A 17002-nucleotide genomic window follows, 5' to 3' on the forward strand; every position below is an offset into this window, starting at 1 on the left:
ATGTCCTCTTTAATGCAACTCGTGTGCTGGCTTCACAGGTGGATCTTCCAAAAAACATCACCAAAGATGCTTCTGAAAGTTTCCCTCCGGCCTTTCCCCCACATGATTCGTTCGGTGTCTCTGCCTCGAAACTCACAATTCCACCATGAACGTTCCACACCCAGAACCTCCTCAGCCGGCCTTGCGGTTCTGGAAAGCTCCCCCTCACTGCGTCTCCTTCATCTGTGATTGACACCACGGTTGATTTTCAAGATGAAGAGCAAAAAAAGAACAAAAGACAATCAACTCAAACATTTGAACACACCCCTCCCCCCTCCCTCTCTCTCTCTCTCCAGAAGATGCTCCAGAGGATGGTGGCACTTTGCAGCAGCAGCAGCGACTGACGTCTGATTGGCCGACCCCATCAGCAGCAGCAGCAGCAGCAGCAGCAGCGGTCCCGACCCGGCGACTCACGAATGGCCCAGGCAAACCAGCGCATTGACACTCAGGTTTTGCACGACCTGCGCCAGAAGTTCCCCGAGGTACCAGAGGGCGTCGTCTCCCGGTGCGTGCTGCAGGTGAGGCCTGGGTCACATGACCCCGCACCAGGGTCACATGACCCCACACACACACACACACACACACACACACAACTGGATGAAATATTTCACTGCCAGATGTGCAGGTGATCAAGCATCCAGTGAGTGTCTGCAGGTATAGAAGTACTAATACACAAGTACTTGCATTGTTTTGTTTTTTTGGACAACATTCCTCACCGTGTTTTATTGAATCGCTGTGCTTTATTGATCCCACATAAGGAAACAACACCACACAACACTACGCGAGTTTCACTGCAGTACAAACACAAATTTAACACAATTGTCACATACGTACACATACAACTGGTATCAGTGCATCCTAGTGTTGACCTTTGACCTTTGACCTTAACACTGCTCCATGTGGCTTCAGTCGCCCCCTGGGGACGAATAAAGTTTTTTTAAATTTGAATTTGTCTCATCACCCCAAACCATTAAGTGTGTGTGTGTGTGTGTGTGTGTGTGTGTGTGTGTGTGTGTGTGTGTGTGTGTGTGTGTGTGTGTGTGTGTGTGTGTGTGTGTGTGTGTGTGTGTGTGTTCTCTGTTTGCCCTGCTGAGCCACTGCATTGATTGGTGTGTGTCCTGCGCCTGCAGAACAACAACAACTTGGACGCCTGCTGTGAACACCTGTCCCAGCTCAGCCACGGTTACCTGTACAGCGGCGGCGAGGAGAACCACAGCTTCCCCGACGGCCACGCCCACCTGCGCCTGCTCAACCATCACATGACCCAGCTGAACCTGGGCCTGCAGTCTCAGCATGTGCACGTGGCCCCGGGGCGGGACGGCCTGAGGATGAACGGCAGCCGGACCCTGGCCCACAGCCTGAGCGAGGGGCCCCTCCCCCCCTCGGCCACGCCGCCCCCCGCTGGCGGCAGAGACTTCTACCCGCAGGAGCCGCAGTCGGCGCCGCCGCTGCAGGGGCCCGGCGCCGCCCTCAGCGTCTTCGGCGCCATGGAGCCCTCGCGCAAACCTCAGCCGCCCCAGCAGCTGGGCCTGTACCCGCTGGGGGGCAAGGGGGTGGGCAACCACCACCACCACCACCAGCACCAACACCAGCACCAGCACCAACACCAGCACCAGCACCAGCCGCGCTTCAACCCCATCACCGTCACGCTGGCGCCCAACATCCAGCCCGGCCGCAAGACGCCCACCTCGCTGCACATCCACGGCAAGGCGGCCCAGCCGGGCCTGGGCAGCCCGCAGGGAAACTCCATCTACATCCGGCCCTTCAGCAGCCGGCCCGGCCCGGCAGGGGGCCGCGGGGCCCAGTACAGCCCCACCTCGCAGCCCCAGCAGCAGATCTACCAGATCTGCCACCCGCAGCAGCAGCAGCAGCAGCAGCAGCAGCAGCAGCAGCAGCAGCTGCAGCAGCTGCAGCAGCACCAGACCTCCCACGTCTACATGCCCATCAGCTCGCCCACCAACGCCCAGCCGCCCTCCTTCCTGCCCTCCTCCACCTCCTGCTCCAACACCACCTCCTCCTGCTCCTCCTCCTCCTCCGTCATGCCCACCTCCCTCTCCACCATCAGTCAGTACAACATCTCCACCGGCCCTCGCAAGAACCAGATCGAAATCAAGCTTGAATCTCCTCAGAGGAGCAACAGCGCCACCGTGCTGCGGACCGGCCCCGCCTCCCGCTCCTGCTCCTCCTCCTCCTGCCCCTCCTCCTCCTCCTCCTCCTCGGGCTCCTCGGGGGGCACGGCGGTGGTGCCCACCACCCCTCTGTCCATCGGGGGCGCCGCCCTGAGCCGCAGCCAGCCCACCGTTTACATCTCGGCCAGCCCGCCCGCCGGCGCCAGCGCGGCCTGCGGGGGCGCCGCCGAGGAGCCTGGGGCCGGACCCCCCCGCTCGCAACCCAAGATCTACTTCTCGGCCGGTGAGGACGGCGGCGGGGGTGGGGCGGGGGCAGGGGGAGTGGCGGCAGGGGGGCGGAACCCCCACACAGTCTACATCTCAGCCAACGCGCCCCTGCAGGGCCCCCCGGGGGGCCGGGCGCTGGCGGGCCAGGTCAGCATGGGCCCCGCCTACATCCACCACCACCCGCCCAAGTCCCGGGCCGGCGGCGTGGGCGTAGGGGGAGTGGGGGGCGGCGTGGGCGGCGGCGTGGGCGCGGTGGTGGCGGGGGCGTCGCCCCGCGTGGTGGTGACGCAGCCCAACACCAAGTACACCTTCAAGATCACCGTCTCGCCCAACAAGCCGCCCGCCGTCTCGCCCGGCGTGGTCTCGCCCACCTTCGAGCCCACCAAGCTGCTGGGCCTGCCCGCGGACCACCCCTTCGCCACCGAGACCCCCGACCCCCTGCACCTGTCCGACCCGCTGGCGCCCCACAGGGAGCGGCCCAGCGAGAGCCGCCGGCTCAGCGTGGGCTCCGACGACGCAGGGTACACACAAGGTGAGCGCTGCTGCTGCTAGCGATGTATATATATACATATATATATATATATATATTCATGTGTGTATGACTGTGTGTGTGTGTACATATATCACTCTCATTCAATCTTTCTTCACTCTCACAAGTGTCCTCTGTGTTGTGATGTCACAAAGGGCACGGAAATGTCTCCCAGGTTAACGACTGCACCCTTTAGCCGTGTCTTGGCTACAGCAAGTGCAGTGCAGTGCAGTGCTGGGCTGTGTGTGTGTGTGTGTGTGTGTGTGTGTGTGTGTGTGTGTGTGTGTGTGTGTGTGTGTGTGTGTGTGTGTGTGTGTGTGTGTGTTTTGCAGAGTTACAAAGTCTAAATGCTTTTTCCACTGCAGCCTGCCAGCAAGCTCATTTTCCCTCACAGTATCGTGTGTGTGTGTGTGTGTGTGTGTGTGTGTGTGTGTGTGTGTGTGTGTGTGTGTGTGTGTGTGTGAGAGATTCTGCTGGTTCTAACGCAGTGCTGCTGCTGCTGCAGGTCTGCCAGGTGGCTGCTGACTGGCTAGGACTGATGACAGCCGTGTGACTCCTCCCCCCCTCTCTCTCACACACACACACACACACACACACCCGTGAGTCAAGCGTGACAGAGCTGCACGCCGCTGCCACCACTTCCTTATTTGGGCGTCTGGCCGTATTTGTGATGAGTCACAGCTGAGGCTGCTCCACCAGCCAGCCACGGAGGGTGGGGGGGTGCTTAGCTCCGCCCACTCTCCAGCTCCACTCTTGATCAGTGTGGTCTTGTTGTTCCCACCTGGGACTGATTGGAAAGAATCCTCGCTGCCGATTGGAGCGACTGGAGACTCCGCCCACGTGTGTGTGTGTGTGTGTGTGTGTGTGTGTGTGTGTGTGTGTGTGTGTGTGTGTGTGTGTGTGTGTGTGTGTGTGTGTGTGTTGAAGTGGACCGTACTTGTGTTCGTATTTCAATGAATAATGAAATAAAGCAGCAGCACAGGAAGTAGACTGCAGCGTGTGCAGCCAGTCAGTGAGTCAGTGAGTCAGTGAGTCAGTGAGTCACTTGTGTGTCACAGGAGCGACTGTAATTTGTGGAGTAGCAGCCAGAGTGTGTGTGTGTGTGTGTGTGTGTGTGTGTGTGTGTGTGTGTGTGTGTGTGTGTGTGTGTGTGTGTGTGTGAGAAAGTGTTCCAGCCTGTCAACAGGTGCAGCAGGTTGCTGCAGTGCATGATGGGAAACTCACTGACAGTTGAGGATTAAACTGCGCTCAGGTCAATCTGAGGTGATGAGGCCCAGGGGGCGGGGCCTTGCTGCTAGGGGGCGGGGCCTGCCTGGAGCCCTGTGAACTGGTTTGACTGGTGCAGTGGCTCCAGAGGACTGGTGGGGTTTCTCCTCACAGTGGCAGCGATGCCACCGCTGCCCAGGAGGGGGCGCAAACACATTCTCCCAGTTTGGAGAACAAAAGCGGTGTCATTAAAAGCAGCATCGCATCTGTTTGCAAGAGGTTTGTGTGGTTTTAATATTGCAGGCGCCCTCTCCTTCCCCTCGGCCACTTCCTGTTAGCAGCAGGCTGGAAACACAGGGCTAAGCATGAGGTTTTTGTCACCTTATAAAGCTCAAATCTTCATCCCTGCGTGTAGAAACTACAATGAAGAGAGGAGCAACCAGCTGACATCACTGTGTGTGTCTCTGTGTGTGTGTGTGTGTGTGTGTGTGTGTGTGTGTGTGTGTGTGTGGTGCAGCGTTGTTGGTCCACCAGCAGGCGCGCATGGACCGGCTGTGGCACGAGCTGGAGCAGAAGAAGAAGAAGCTGGAGGAGCTGAAGGAGGAGGTGAACGACATGGAGAACGACCTGACCAGGAGGCGGCTGGAGAGGAGCAACTCGGCCTCGCAGATCCCCTCCGTAAGACCCCTCACCTGACCTGTCACCTGACCTGTCACCTGACCTGTCACACCCGTCACCTGACCCGTCACCTGACCTGTCACCTGACCCCTCACCTGACCTGTTAGACCCGTCACCTGACCTGTCACATCCGTCACCTGACCTGTCACATCCGTCACCTGACCCGTCACCTGACCTGTCACATCCGTCACCTGACCTGTCACCTGACCTGTCAGACCCGCCACCTGACCCGTCACCTGACCCGTCACTCACCTGACCTGTCACCTGACCTGTCACCTGACCTGTCAGACCCGCCACCTGACCCGTCACCTGACCCGTCACTCTCCTGACCCGTCACCTGACCTGTCACCTGACCTGTCACCTGACCTGTCACCTGACCCGTCACCTGACCTGTCACCTGACAGGTCACATGGCCAACCTGGACTAAAAAGTCACAAGTGCATAAAAATGAAGCGACAATGTGACAAAATATGAGGCAAATTTTATCAACAATGATGCAACAACACAAACCACTTTCCATTACACACAAATATTTGTACTGCATATATGGACTGCAAATACTTGATCTGATACTGATGCTCACCTGGGAATCCATACACTGGACATTGACATCAACACGCCTGCCGCTACTGTTTGCACACCTTTCTGCGGGCGGCCGACACCTCCTCACTTCCTGTCTCACTTCCTGTCTCACTTCCTGTTCTCCTTCCTGTCCCTCTTCCTGTCCCTCTTCCTGACCCACTTCCTGTCCCTCTTCCTGTCCCTCTTCCTGAACCACTTCCTGTCCCTCTTCCTGTCCCACTTCCTGACCCACTTCCTGTCCCACTTCCTGTCCCTCTTCCTGACCCTCTTCCTGACCCACTTCCTGTCCCTCTTCCTGACCCACTTCCTGTCCCACTTCCTGTCCCTCAGATTGAGGAGATGAAGCAGCTACGGTCCAAGAACAGGACGCTGCAGATCGACATCGACTGCCTCACCAAAGAAATTGATCTCATCCAAGCCAGAGGTAGGTGTCACGCCGCCCACCTGCACTGCAGGATTTAAGCCGCCGCCCATTCCCCCTCCCCCTCTGCACGCCGCCGTCTTCTGAGCAGGTTAGCGGTCGTGCTCTCAACCTCTCCTGGACGACCTGGTGGGTCCAGACCCTAGCCGGGGCATTCGGTGGCCCTATTAGCAACACTTAGCTTAGCCAGAGGCTCAGGTGATGAGGCAGGAAACAGGAAGTGGCTGTTGGCTTTGATCCCAAGCCTCCAGCATGGTCTGTCAGCCAGCAGCCAGCTGCTAGCTAGTCTGTCCGTCTGTGTGCAGGACCACACTTTAACCCCGGCGCAATCCGCAACTTCTATGACGACATTGGATTCCTGGGCCCCGTCCCGCCCAAACCCAAAGGTACTTCGTCTGTGGGTAAGTCCTGATGCATGCTGGGTCACGCCCCCCTGACCTCTTGACCCCCAGCACTCTAACAACCCCACCCCACCTCCTCCTGCTTCTCATCCTAAACTCTGGCTTCACCGCTCCCTCCGTCCTGCAGCAGCAGCAGCAGCAGCTGTAGCATTAGCACTTTGAGCTAGCAGTCAGAGCTAATGTTAGCAGCAGACAGCAAAGGGCTGGTGGAGGAGACCAGGAGGTCCAGAAGATCCAGGAGAAGGTGGAGAGCAACCGTTAAAGGTCCACTGTGGAATGTTTGTAGATTTCAAGAAGAAACAGCGACATCTGGTGGTTACATTTTAGATTGCGGCGTCTTTCACTCTCCATCCTTCCCCTGAGCTTGCCAGTGAACTATGGTGGCCTGTGCACCCAAACCTGGAGACCTGCTCCACCTTCTTCTTCTTCTTCTTCTTCTTCTCCTTCTTGGTTGGTTTATTTGAGGGCGCCCCCTAGCGTTCAGCCTAAAAACCAGACGCTCTGCTGTCAGGCAGCTGGATTGTCCCCACCAGGCTTCCTTAGAAGTATGCTGGTGCCAGATGGCGGCTACCTGGGAGCACTGGGACTTATTCACAGGTCTTTTCATCTCCACATTGGAGTCGATGCTTGTTAGCGGCGCTTTTACTTCCTGCAGCTCGGCTTCGATGTTTCCAGAACCGTGGTCCAGAACCGCGGTCCAGAGTCAGGGCAGCGTAGCGATGTCGTCTTCCAGTGAGCAGAGAGCTTCAGATCCACCACATCTGTGCGGTGGTCGGGCCGAGGTGTCTGCTGCTGCTGGGTGGTGGCTCACTGCAGTTTGAGGCTTTGGGCCCGGTTGCAGAGGTTCCTCCAGTGGACCGATGGTTCCTCTCACTGTTGTTCCAGTAGCAGAGTGAGCCTGGAGCGTGGTGTCGCAGTGTTGGCTCGCTGAGGCGCCTGTGGATGGTTGCAAACAGCAGGTTCAGCAGAGCATGAAGCTAATGCTACAATGCTACCTTCTCCATCGCCTGCTCACTGGCGCCCCCCACTGTCCTCCATGTTTGACGGCATGACCGTGTGTGTGTGTGAGAGTGTTGCACGCCAGCCGCTTTGTATCGTTCATAACACACACACACACTCACACACACACACACACTCACACACACACACACACACACACACACACACATGCTTGTTTGCCTGCCAGCGACTTTACTCCAGTTTCCTGGACGACTGTGTGAGTTAATGGGCGTGGACCTGCTGCTGACCCCTTCTTCCCCCCCCCCCCCCCCCCCCCTCCAGACTCAGCGGGCAGTAAGGAGGAGGACGAGGGAACGCCGTGGAACTGCACCGCCTGCACCTTCCTCAACCACCCGGCCCTCAACCGCTGTGAACAGTGCGAGTTCCCACGACACTTCTGAGCCCCGCCCACCAGGACACACACACACACAACGGAGCGACACGTCTCGTCACACGGCCTGCTCTGCTGCGCCCTGATTGGCTCCCTGCCTGTGAGGAGAGCTGACGCTGCAGACTGGAAGCTGTTTACACTCTCCTGCTCCTCCTCCTCCTCCTGCTCCTCCTCTTCCTCCTGCTCCTGCTCCTGCCCCCCCTCCTCTTCCTCCACCTCCACCTCCTCCTCCTCCTCCTCCTCCTTCTCTTCCTGCTCCTCCTCCTCCTCTTGTTGTAGTAGTTGTTTTGGATCATACCTCAGCTTTGAGTTACCTGGATGGTGCGGGGCCTCTCCTGCCCCCTGCTGGCGGAGGGCCCCCAGGCTGCGTACAGTATTACCAGTGTGATGTCAAACACGGCGCCGGACGGACGGACGGACGGACGGACGGACGGACGACCAGCGCCTCTTTGCTGATTGGATTATTTTTTGATATTTTATTTTTCACCTCCCTCTGGTGGCCGGTACGGGAACTGCATCCGGCCACTGATGGGTTTGAGGTGGTGGTGGTGGTGGTGGTGGGGTCGGGGGGGGGGGGGACACAAACAGGGCCAGCGGCAGACTGTTGAGTTTGTTTGCTGTACGTGGGGAGGTGCTGCAGGGGGCGCCACCGAGAGCCTCCCGCTCCTTCAATCCCCTCCACGGTCGCCGGTTGATGACATCATCAAGGTCACATGCTTGTTGTGGCTGAAAGGTCCTGATGAGCTCGTCCTCATCTTCTTCTTCTTCTGTGTTTTTGTTTCCTGTACATAATTTTTGGAAAGTGCCTTCCACGCCGCGGCCTTGCTCCTCCCACTAGGAGTCACGTGTATTTCCTGTCAGTATAGCTTTATAGACTCTATTAACGTCGTTGTTGTTGTTTCTGATTCGCTCTTTCAAACACATTAGCACCGTTGCTCCGTTGGGTTTCCTTGTTTTTATTTTTGTTTTTATTTTCTAAAGAAAAAAAACAAACAAGCTTTTTACTTGATGTCTGTGAGAGGTGAAGCCTTGCAGAGGAGGAGGAGGAGCAGCAGGAGGAGCAGGAGGAGCAGGACACTGCGTCCCCCCACCCTCACTAAGCCACCGCAGCCTCCTCCACCTTCAGCCCCCGGCGGCCGAGGCTCCTGGCTCGTGCTTTCTTTCACTTTCTTGTCCTTTTTGTTTTGTTTGCTTGGGTTTTTTCCTCCCGGGATCCTAAAACAGTGAACGGTGGCTGAAGGTTAAAAAGGTCAATCGAGGAAGAAGAAGAGAAATCCACAAACTGCAGAGTTTCTGACAACTGGAATGTAGCTTCAAGGTCTTTTTGGGTTGTTGTTGTTTTTTTGTTTTTTTGTTTTTTTTTTTTGGGGGGGGGGGGGGGGGGGGGGTTGGACCTCAGTGCCAAGAGACGCTGGTGTGTCAGCAGAACCAGCAGGACTTTGGCACCGCAGACCCCGGATCAGCTGATTGGCTCACAGGTTTCCATTTTCTATGGTCATTGTTGTTGTGTGATTGTGAGGTTCCACAGTGAACTGGTTTCTATGAAATACGCCTGCAGCAGGTCGGCCGTCCACCACCTGGCGGCAGCACCGAGCAACACTTGAGGACTTCTACTTTATAGATGTTAAGTCAAAGCACCACCACGACCACCACCACCAAAGCACAACTCGCTTTGTGGACGTTTTTACAACACAACTTGTGTGCTCTTCATCCTCCGGAGCGTGGCTGGACGAGGGCGGCGCTCTAAAGTTTACTTCCTGCCGTCACCTGACACATGGACGAGTTACATTGTCATCGTTATCTGTCATTTTGTTCCCCACACTCTTGTGAAATTGTGGCCTTTTGCCTTTGGAAGCGCTTGACTTCCATCCTCCACCCGTCGTGCCTTCTTCTTCTTCATCTTCTTCTTCTTCCTCTTCCTCTTCCTCTTCTTTTTCTTCTTCTTGCTCTTCTTCTTTCCCTTCTTCCTCTAATTGTTTTTTAAGCGTCCCCGAAATGTTTCTCGATTTTATTTTATTTTTTTTTCAAAGCCATGTAAAGAATCAAAGTGGGAATATTGTCTCCTGCGTCACTTCCTCTTCCCTTCCCAGCCGCTAGGAGGCAGTCTGGAGCTGTAGCTGCACCTTGGTGTGACAAGGCAGTGAATCACGGTGATTTTGACGGATTGAGGATCATTTGGAAATTCTAAAGTGTTTTTTTGATTCTAGCTGGGAAAACTGTCTTTGTAACAGATAAGTTATTTGTAAAAATAATAATAAAATAAAAAAAAATCTATTCTGAAGTTTTTTTTTTGCCCCTTCGTTTTTGTTGTTTTTTCTGATGCCGGCGGTCGTACTGTTTGTTAATCGCCACAAGGGGGCGGCAGAGACCAGTTTTTGAACAACTTCCTCCGCAATGTGATTTTAATATTTCCCAAATGTCGAAATCGGTTTTTTGCGGTTTGCTGTGGCGGGAAAGAGTCGAACAGACTGGGAAGCAGGAAGCAGTGCAGGTGTTTCCTTACTGGTCGCATGCTTTTATTGTGTGACCTGGATGACAGGAAGGAACCGAAGAACTCGACGGACTTTCAAAGCCTGAACCAGGTCACCTGGAAAAAGTTCCTGGTTGACCAGGAAAAATAAAATCCTGTTCTTGGTGTTCTACCACCGAGAGTCCGGGCCACACCAAGAGGAAAACACCAGGGAGGAGAATTAGTGAAGTTTTCACTTTGAGTTTTAAGTTGAAACTTTGTGAACAATGTTGACGTAAAAAAAAAAAAAAAAGACACAATTTTGTGAATGAAATGGACGCACGTACACGTACAGAGCCTTTCCACTTCACTCTCCACAGTTCGACGGACTTCCCGTTGACGGTGATGGCAAGGTTTCAATTTTATTCTCCAAATGTTGTTTTTATTCTTCAATTCTATCTTCATGTCCCCGCTTCCATGCTCTGGCGCAGTAACCAGAGATCCACGGGATGTTGCTGGTTTTTATTTTCTCAGGTAAAAACATGGACACACACACACACACACACACACACACACACACACACACAAAGTAACCGGAACCAAAAGTGGTTGAGACTGGTTGCAGAAGCGCACAATTAAAGTGTGGCACACTTCCTCATTTTGAGGCAACAGGAGGAAGCGACACGTGTCGCCGCTACAACAAGTAGCGCGTTCATCAAGTTGAGTGCACTGCACCTCTAACACACACTCAGAGTGGGAGCAGGAGGAGAAACATTGAGTCTTATGAAGACCCGAGTCCTCGGTTCTGCTGCTGAACACTCCGCTCCTCCAGGGGGCGCTGCCGGGCTCTAGAAGCTCAGGTCGCTGGTCCAGTTGTTCTGGATCAAGCGCATCAGTTCCGATATGTCCGACACGTGCGGGTAGGTGTCCAGCAGCCGCTCCACCGTGCTCTGGGGGAACAGCGCCCCCAGCTGGCTCCTCAGGCCCCGCCTGCCGCCGCTGCTGCTGCTGCTGCTGCTGCTGCTGCTCGGCTCGCCGGCCAACGCCTGCACCTGGACCTCGCCCCCGCACCACTGGTCCCGCCCCCAGGGGTCCCGGGGCAGGCTGTGGCTCTGTCTGCCCCTCGGTGGCAGCCTGAAGTACTGCATGTCCGAGTAGGAGCCCCTGCTGAGAGAAGGCAGAGCCGGGCAGGAGACCCAGGCCTGCTGGTGCAGCTGGTCCTGCTGGTGCTGCTGGGCCTGCTGGTGCTGGTAGTCCTGATCGTGGTGGTGGGCCTGGTGGTGGTGGTGGGCCCGGTGGTGCTGCTGCTGCTGCTGGTGGTCCTGGTGGTGCTGCTGCTGGGCCATCCTGGCCCGCTGGCCGGTGCAGGAGCAGCAGGAGGCGCTGTCTGCAGGCCCCAGGGAGGTGAAGCCGCTGAAGGAGCCCGACAGCGAGTGACTGTCGGGGCCGTAGCTCGCCACGCCGCTGCTGTAGCTGTCCACGCTGTAGGGCGCCTCCTGCAGGTAGAGTCTGGACAAGGAGCTCTCCAAGGAGCTGAAGGCCTCGTCGGCCTCCAGGCTGGGCTGCTGCTGCTGCTGCTGCTGCTGCTGCTGCTGGGGGGCGCCGTCCAGCCCACGCTGGGGCTCCTGGAGGCCCGGTTTGGGCGAGAAGCTCCTGGCTCGGTCGCTCTGCGCCCGCAGCTCGTCAGCCACCGAGAGCTGTGATTGGTGGAGCCGCTCGGGGTGGTAGAACTTACACTTGACTCCGTACGTGCACTTTTTCCCTGCAGGACGGAGGAGAAGAAGGAGCGACGTGAGACCTGGGACCAAAGGAAGGACCTGCTGGACCTCCTGTAGCCTGGTGGTGGCGCTGTCTTCATTCTGAGGTGGACCTTCTCACAACAATGACCAATTACCGCAATGGCAGTGGCCACACCCTGTGCTGAGGTCAGCAGAGGTCAGCAGAGGTCAGCCTGATTACTGCAGGGCTCAAATCTCTAATAATCTTTTTTTTCTTATGCTTTATGCTTTGTGGCTGCAGTGGAGGCTCCGCCCAGTGGTTCCATGATGAGCAGAAGCTGGGAGATGCTGAGGGGGGGAGGCTGGACCCACCGTAGGGGCAGTGCTGCAGCTTGTTCTCCGGAGTCCAGGGCTTCCTGCGCAGTAAGTCGTCGATGGTCGGTCCGTTCCGGCCCAGCGGGTCGTCTGGAGGCATGAACCTGCGAACCAGAGCTCAGTCAGTGACCCCTAGGGGTCGTATGTGCTGTCCGCAAGGTAGCGTCGTAGTTCTCAAGATCAGTCTTGGTCTGGGGATTTTTGATCCAGTCCAGACTCAACCAAGACTGAATATCAAAAAGGAATCCAGCTGCTGCTGTTTTACGCTGTGGTGGTGACACCCTGCTCAGTGGTTTCTGATATATTGTTATAGTCCTGGTCCTGGTCTGGTCTGGATGCTTACAGTCTTGGTCTGGTCTGGATGGTTCTAGTCTTGGTCTGGTCTCAGTCTGGATGGTTCCAGTCTTGGTCTGGTCTCAGTCTCGATGGTTCCAGTCTTGGTCTGTTCTCAGTCTCGATGCTTCTAGTCCTGGTCTGGTCTGGATGGTTCTAGTCTTGGTCTGTTCTGGTCTGGATGCTTCCAGTCTTGGTCTGGTCTGGTCTGGATGGTTCTAGTCTTGGTCTGGTCTCAGTCTGGATGGTTCCAGTCCTGGTCTGGTCTCAGTCTCGATGCTTCTAGTCCTGGTCTGGTCTGGATGGTTCTAGTCTTGGTCTGTTCTGGTCTGGATGCTTCCAGTCTTGGTCTGGTCTGGTCTGGATGGTTCTAGTCTTGGTCTGGTCTGGATGGTTCTAGTCTTGGTCTGGTCTCAGTCTCGATGCTTCTAGTCCTGGTCAGTTCTGGTCTGGATGCTTCCAGTCTTGGTCTGTTCTGGTCTGGATGGTTCCAGTCTTGGTCTGGTCTGGTCTGGATGGTTCTAGTCTTGGTCTGGTCTGGTCTGGTCTCAGTCTGGATGCTCCTGTCAGTCTTACTTGTCGTTGACGAAGCTGAACATGAGCAGCCTCTCCTCGATGAACCTCTTCCAGCGCGGGTTCTCGGTCTGCAGGTCTCGGTAGTTGTCGTTGGACACGATGACGCCGTCCGAGTCGAAGGCCAGCTTGACGATGTAGCGGTCGTCGTAGCAAACCACCCGCTTGCCGTTGACGCAGCGCGACGGCGTGTAGACCAGGATCTTGCGCTGCTCCAGCTGGTGCAGGATGTGCTGGTCTGCAGAGAGTCGTGTGACACCGTGGCCGTCAGCGCCACCAGGGGGAGCTTATCTCCAACCAGCAGATCAGAGAGGAAATGTAAAAATCCCCTGCGGTTACACAACCACGTCAGTTCCCCCCCACAGTGCTGCTGCAGCTGCAGCTGCAGCTGCTGCTGCTGCTGCTGCTGCTGCTGCGCCTCTTTTAAAAAGAAGAAAAATGAAAATGTTTGCGGTTGAACAGTGTGTTTGAGAGGGGGCGGAGCCACGCGCAGCTCCAGCAGGCTGCGCAGCAGGAAGCTCACGCTTGTTTTTTGAGATGGATGTGGTTATTAGTTCTATTCATAGCCACTGAGTCACAAACCAGCCAGCCAGCCAGTCAGTCAGTCAGTCAGTCAGCCAGTCAGTCATCAGTCAGTCAGTCATCAGCCAGTCAGCCAGTCAGTCAGCCAGTCAGTCAGTCAGTCATCAGTCAGTCAGTCATCAGTCAGTCAGTCATCAGCCAGCCAGTCAGTCAGTCATCAGTCAGTCAGTCATCAGCCAGTCAGTCATCAGCCAGTCAGCCAGTCAGTCAGCCAGTCAGTCAGTCAGTCAGTCAGTCAGCCAGTCATCAGTCAGTCAGTCAGACAGCCAGTCAGTCAGCCAGTCAGCCAGTCAGTCAGTCAGCCAGTCATCAGCCAGTCAGTCAGTCAGTCAGTCATCAGTCAGTCATCAGCCAGTCAGTCAGTCAGCCAGTCAGTCATCAGTCAGTCAGCCAGTCAGCCAGTCAGCCAGTCAGTCAGTCATCAGTCAGTCAGTCAGCCAGTCAGCCAGTCATCAGTCAGTCATCAGTCATCAGTCAGTCAGCCAGTCAGCCAGTCAGCCAGTCAGTCAGTCAGTCATCAGTCATCAGTCATCAGCCAGTCAGTCATCAGTCATCAGTCATCAGCCAGCCAGCCAGTCATCAGTCAGTCATCAGTCAGTCAGTCATCAGTCAGCCAGTCAGTCAGTCAGCCAGTCATCAGTCAGTCAGTCAGCCAGTCAGTCATCAGTCAGCCAGTCAGCCAGTCAGTCATCAGCCAGTCAGTCAGTCAGCCAGCCAGTCATCAGTCAGTCATCAGCCAGTCAGTCAGTCAGCCAGTCAGTCATCAGTCAGCCAGTCAGTCAGTCAGTCAGTCAGCCAGTCAGTCAGCCAGCCAGTCAGTCAGTCATCAGCCAGTCAGCCAGTCAGTCATCAGTCAGCCAGCCAGTCATCAGTCAGTCAGTCAGTCAGCCAGTCAGTCAGCCAGCCAGTCAGTCAGTCATCAGCCAGTCAGCCAGTCAGTCATCAGTCAGCCAGCCAGTCATCAGTCAGCCAGCCAGTCAGCCAGCCAGTCAGGTGACCTCGCTGACCTCACCTGTGATCAGGGCGTCGGCTCGAGGCTGCTTCCTCCACAGTGGGATGAAGACGGTGATGTCCCGCAGGCCTTTGTCCCAGAACCAGTCCACCGCCAGCCGCAGGCCCTGGCAGGAGAACACCTTCTTGTCGCCGTGGCTGCACACACACACAGACACACACAGACACACACAGACACACACACACAGACACACACAGACACACACACACACACACACACTTGTCATTGAGACCAGATGTAAAGACACAAAACAAGAGAACCTTGCAGTTTCTCTGCGGAGGCTTGTTGTAATTCCTCTTCCTCCTGCCGCCCTGCTCTCTCAGGAAGTGGGCCTTGAGAAATCTGCTTGTGCAACACAGGATCTCACGTCCTTCACGTTGTGTTGAGCTTTGAGGCCGAGGGAAGGGAAGTGCGGTGCCGAGACGCCCGGCGGAGCACTGCCTGCTCCAGGACGGCCTCAGCTTTGATCGGTTGGTTCATCTCCACCTCAGGAGGGCCTGGGCTGAGAGTCCAGGAGAAGGTCCATCCAGTGGCTCTGATCATTGGACTGCAGTCAAACTCTCCTCCACCCGGGTCACATGACCCCACTAACCATCAGCTGCACCGCTTCAATCAGCCAGTGAGCCAGAAAACTGGCTGGGTTTGCCTGGAGGTGTGTGTGTGTGTGTGCGTGTGTGTGTGTGTGTGTGTGTGTGTGTGTGTGTGTGTGTGTGTGTGTGTGTGTGTGTGTGTGGGAGTTCCCCTGCTGCCTGCTAGCAGGAAGTGACTGCTCAGACACTTTGCTCGGCAACCTGAGATCCACGAGCTTCATATCAGTCGTATCTGAACGCTGATGTCATAAAGTTTCACAAGTGTGTGTGTGTGTGTGTGTGTGTGTGTGTGTGTGTGTGTGTGTGTGTGTGTGTGTGTGTGTGTGTGTGTGTGTGTGAGAGTGTGACGGTGGCGGTGGAAAGAAAAGGATTTCTAAAATGCCCTCAAAGGAGCCGGAGCAGCGACAGTGCTGCTGTGTTTGATGCCTCCTCTGCGTGTGCAGCAGAGCATCATGGTTCTGGTTCTGGTTCTGGTTCTGGTGGGCCGTGAAGACCTCTGGGCGCGGCGCCGAGACTTCAACCTCTCCCTTGTCCGTCTTTGCACGAGAAGCTTCTCACTTCCTCAAAGCCAACACGAAGTGGACGACTGAAGTCTGGAGCGGCAGTGCTGACTTGGTGGGACTCTCTGCTGCCCCGTGTGGTCGGTGTGGAGCTTTGACCCTGTTCCCAGGTCCAGAGTGGGCCGAGTGGAGCCTGGGGAAGGTGTCCAGGCTGTCCTGACGCGGTCCAACAACCACGAGAGCGCCAAGGTGTGGCGCAGACGCACCGACTCCTCCGACCGCCTTCATTCATTCATTCATTCATTGCGAAAGCATTTCTCTTCTTTTCTTTTCTTCTTTTCTTCCATTGTCTTCCAAGTCTTGAATCATCGCCGTCTCTGTGGTGCGATGTTCCAACCCGTTTGATTGGTAGAAAATAAAACTTCCCTTTTTGCCAAATGTAGGTCAGCGGCGTCACAGCGATTGGTGCGTTTACTGGAAGCGTTTCTGCTGCTGGTGAGCGTCACTGCAGGGATTAGGGGTCAGGGGTCGCGGCAGCGGCGGCTCAAGACGTTTCTAAGACGTTGGAAACGCAGCGTGTTTTCAAAACTTCTCACACCAGGCAACAGAAAAGAGGAAGTGGAAGAGAAACCAGAGTCAGAGAAGTTGAACAACAACCAGAGCAATAAAACCCAAACACTGAGGAGTTAGAGGAGAACCACTGAGACTGGAGGAGAACGACTCAGGCTGGAGGAGAACGACTCAGACTGGAGGAGAACCACTGAGACTGGAGGAGAACCACTGAGACTGGAGGAGAACGACTCAGACTGGAGGAGAACCACTGAGACTGGAGGAGAACGACTCAGGCTGGAGGAGAACGACTCAGACTGGAGGAGAACCACTCAGACTGGAGGAGAACGACTCAGACTGGAGGAGAACCACTGAGACTGGAGGAGAACGACTCAGACTGGAGGAGAACCACTGAGACTGGAGGAGAACCACTGAGACTGGAGGAGAACGACTCAGACTGGAGGAGAACGACTCAGGCTGGAGGAGAACCACTGAGACTGGAGGAGAACGACTCAGACTGGAGGAGAACCACTCAGACTGGAGGAGAACGACTCAGACTGGAGGAGAACGACTCAGACTGGAGGAGAACCACTGAGACTGGAGGAGAACGACTGAGACTGGAGGAGAACGACTGAGACTGGAGGAGAACGACTCAGACTGGAGGAGAACGACTCAGGCT

General features: G+C 55.8%; 2 protein-coding genes across 6 annotated transcripts in view; one reads left to right on the forward strand and one right to left on the reverse strand.

Moving 5' to 3' along the window:
* Positions 1–9923, forward strand: part of tab2 (TGF-beta activated kinase 1 (MAP3K7) binding protein 2) — a 21775-nt gene extending 11852 nt beyond the window's left edge. Inside the window, exons 2-7 of one of the 4 annotated variants that reach the window (XM_076016339.1) lie at positions 339–557; positions 1170–2967; positions 4688–4848; positions 5761–5854; positions 6157–6237; positions 7534–9923. In XM_076016339.1, the coding sequence (XP_075872454.1) occupies positions 456–557; positions 1170–2967; positions 4688–4848; positions 5761–5854; positions 6157–6237; positions 7534–7652 (2355 nt within the window). In that variant the 5' untranslated portion in view covers positions 339–455 and the 3' untranslated portion in view covers positions 7653–9923. Of the gene's footprint in view, positions 1–335; positions 558–1169; positions 2968–4687; positions 4849–5760; positions 5855–6156; positions 6253–7533 lie in introns of all 4 variants that reach the window. The other 3 variants (XM_076016337.1, XM_076016338.1, XM_076016340.1) reach the window with 3 other exon arrangements.
* Positions 1–17002, reverse strand: part of LOC142881903 (putative ribonuclease ZC3H12C) — an 89943-nt gene that overhangs the window by 70932 nt on the left and 2009 nt on the right. The window contains exons 3-6 of one of the 2 annotated variants that reach the window (XR_012925718.1): positions 14685–14821; positions 13094–13328; positions 12182–12288; positions 10840–11853 (exon numbers count right to left, since the gene is read on the reverse strand). Coding sequence is in view for 1 of the 2 variants with exons in the window: in XM_076016360.1 (XP_075872475.1) it covers positions 10940–11853; positions 12182–12288; positions 13094–13328; positions 14685–14821 (1393 nt within the window). In the remaining variant the exon portion in view is untranslated. Of the gene's footprint in view, positions 1–10164; positions 11854–12181; positions 12289–13093; positions 13329–14684; positions 14822–17002 lie in introns of those variants that run through there. The other variant, XM_076016360.1, reaches the window with a different exon arrangement.

Source organism: Nelusetta ayraudi, unplaced genomic scaffold (genome assembly GCF_046127955.1).
Source record: "Nelusetta ayraudi isolate G7.1 ecotype Tasmania unplaced genomic scaffold, CSIRO-AGI_Nayr_v1 ptg000222l, whole genome shotgun sequence".
In the NCBI taxonomy this organism is placed as follows: Eukaryota; Metazoa; Chordata; class Actinopteri; order Tetraodontiformes; family Monacanthidae; genus Nelusetta; species Nelusetta ayraudi.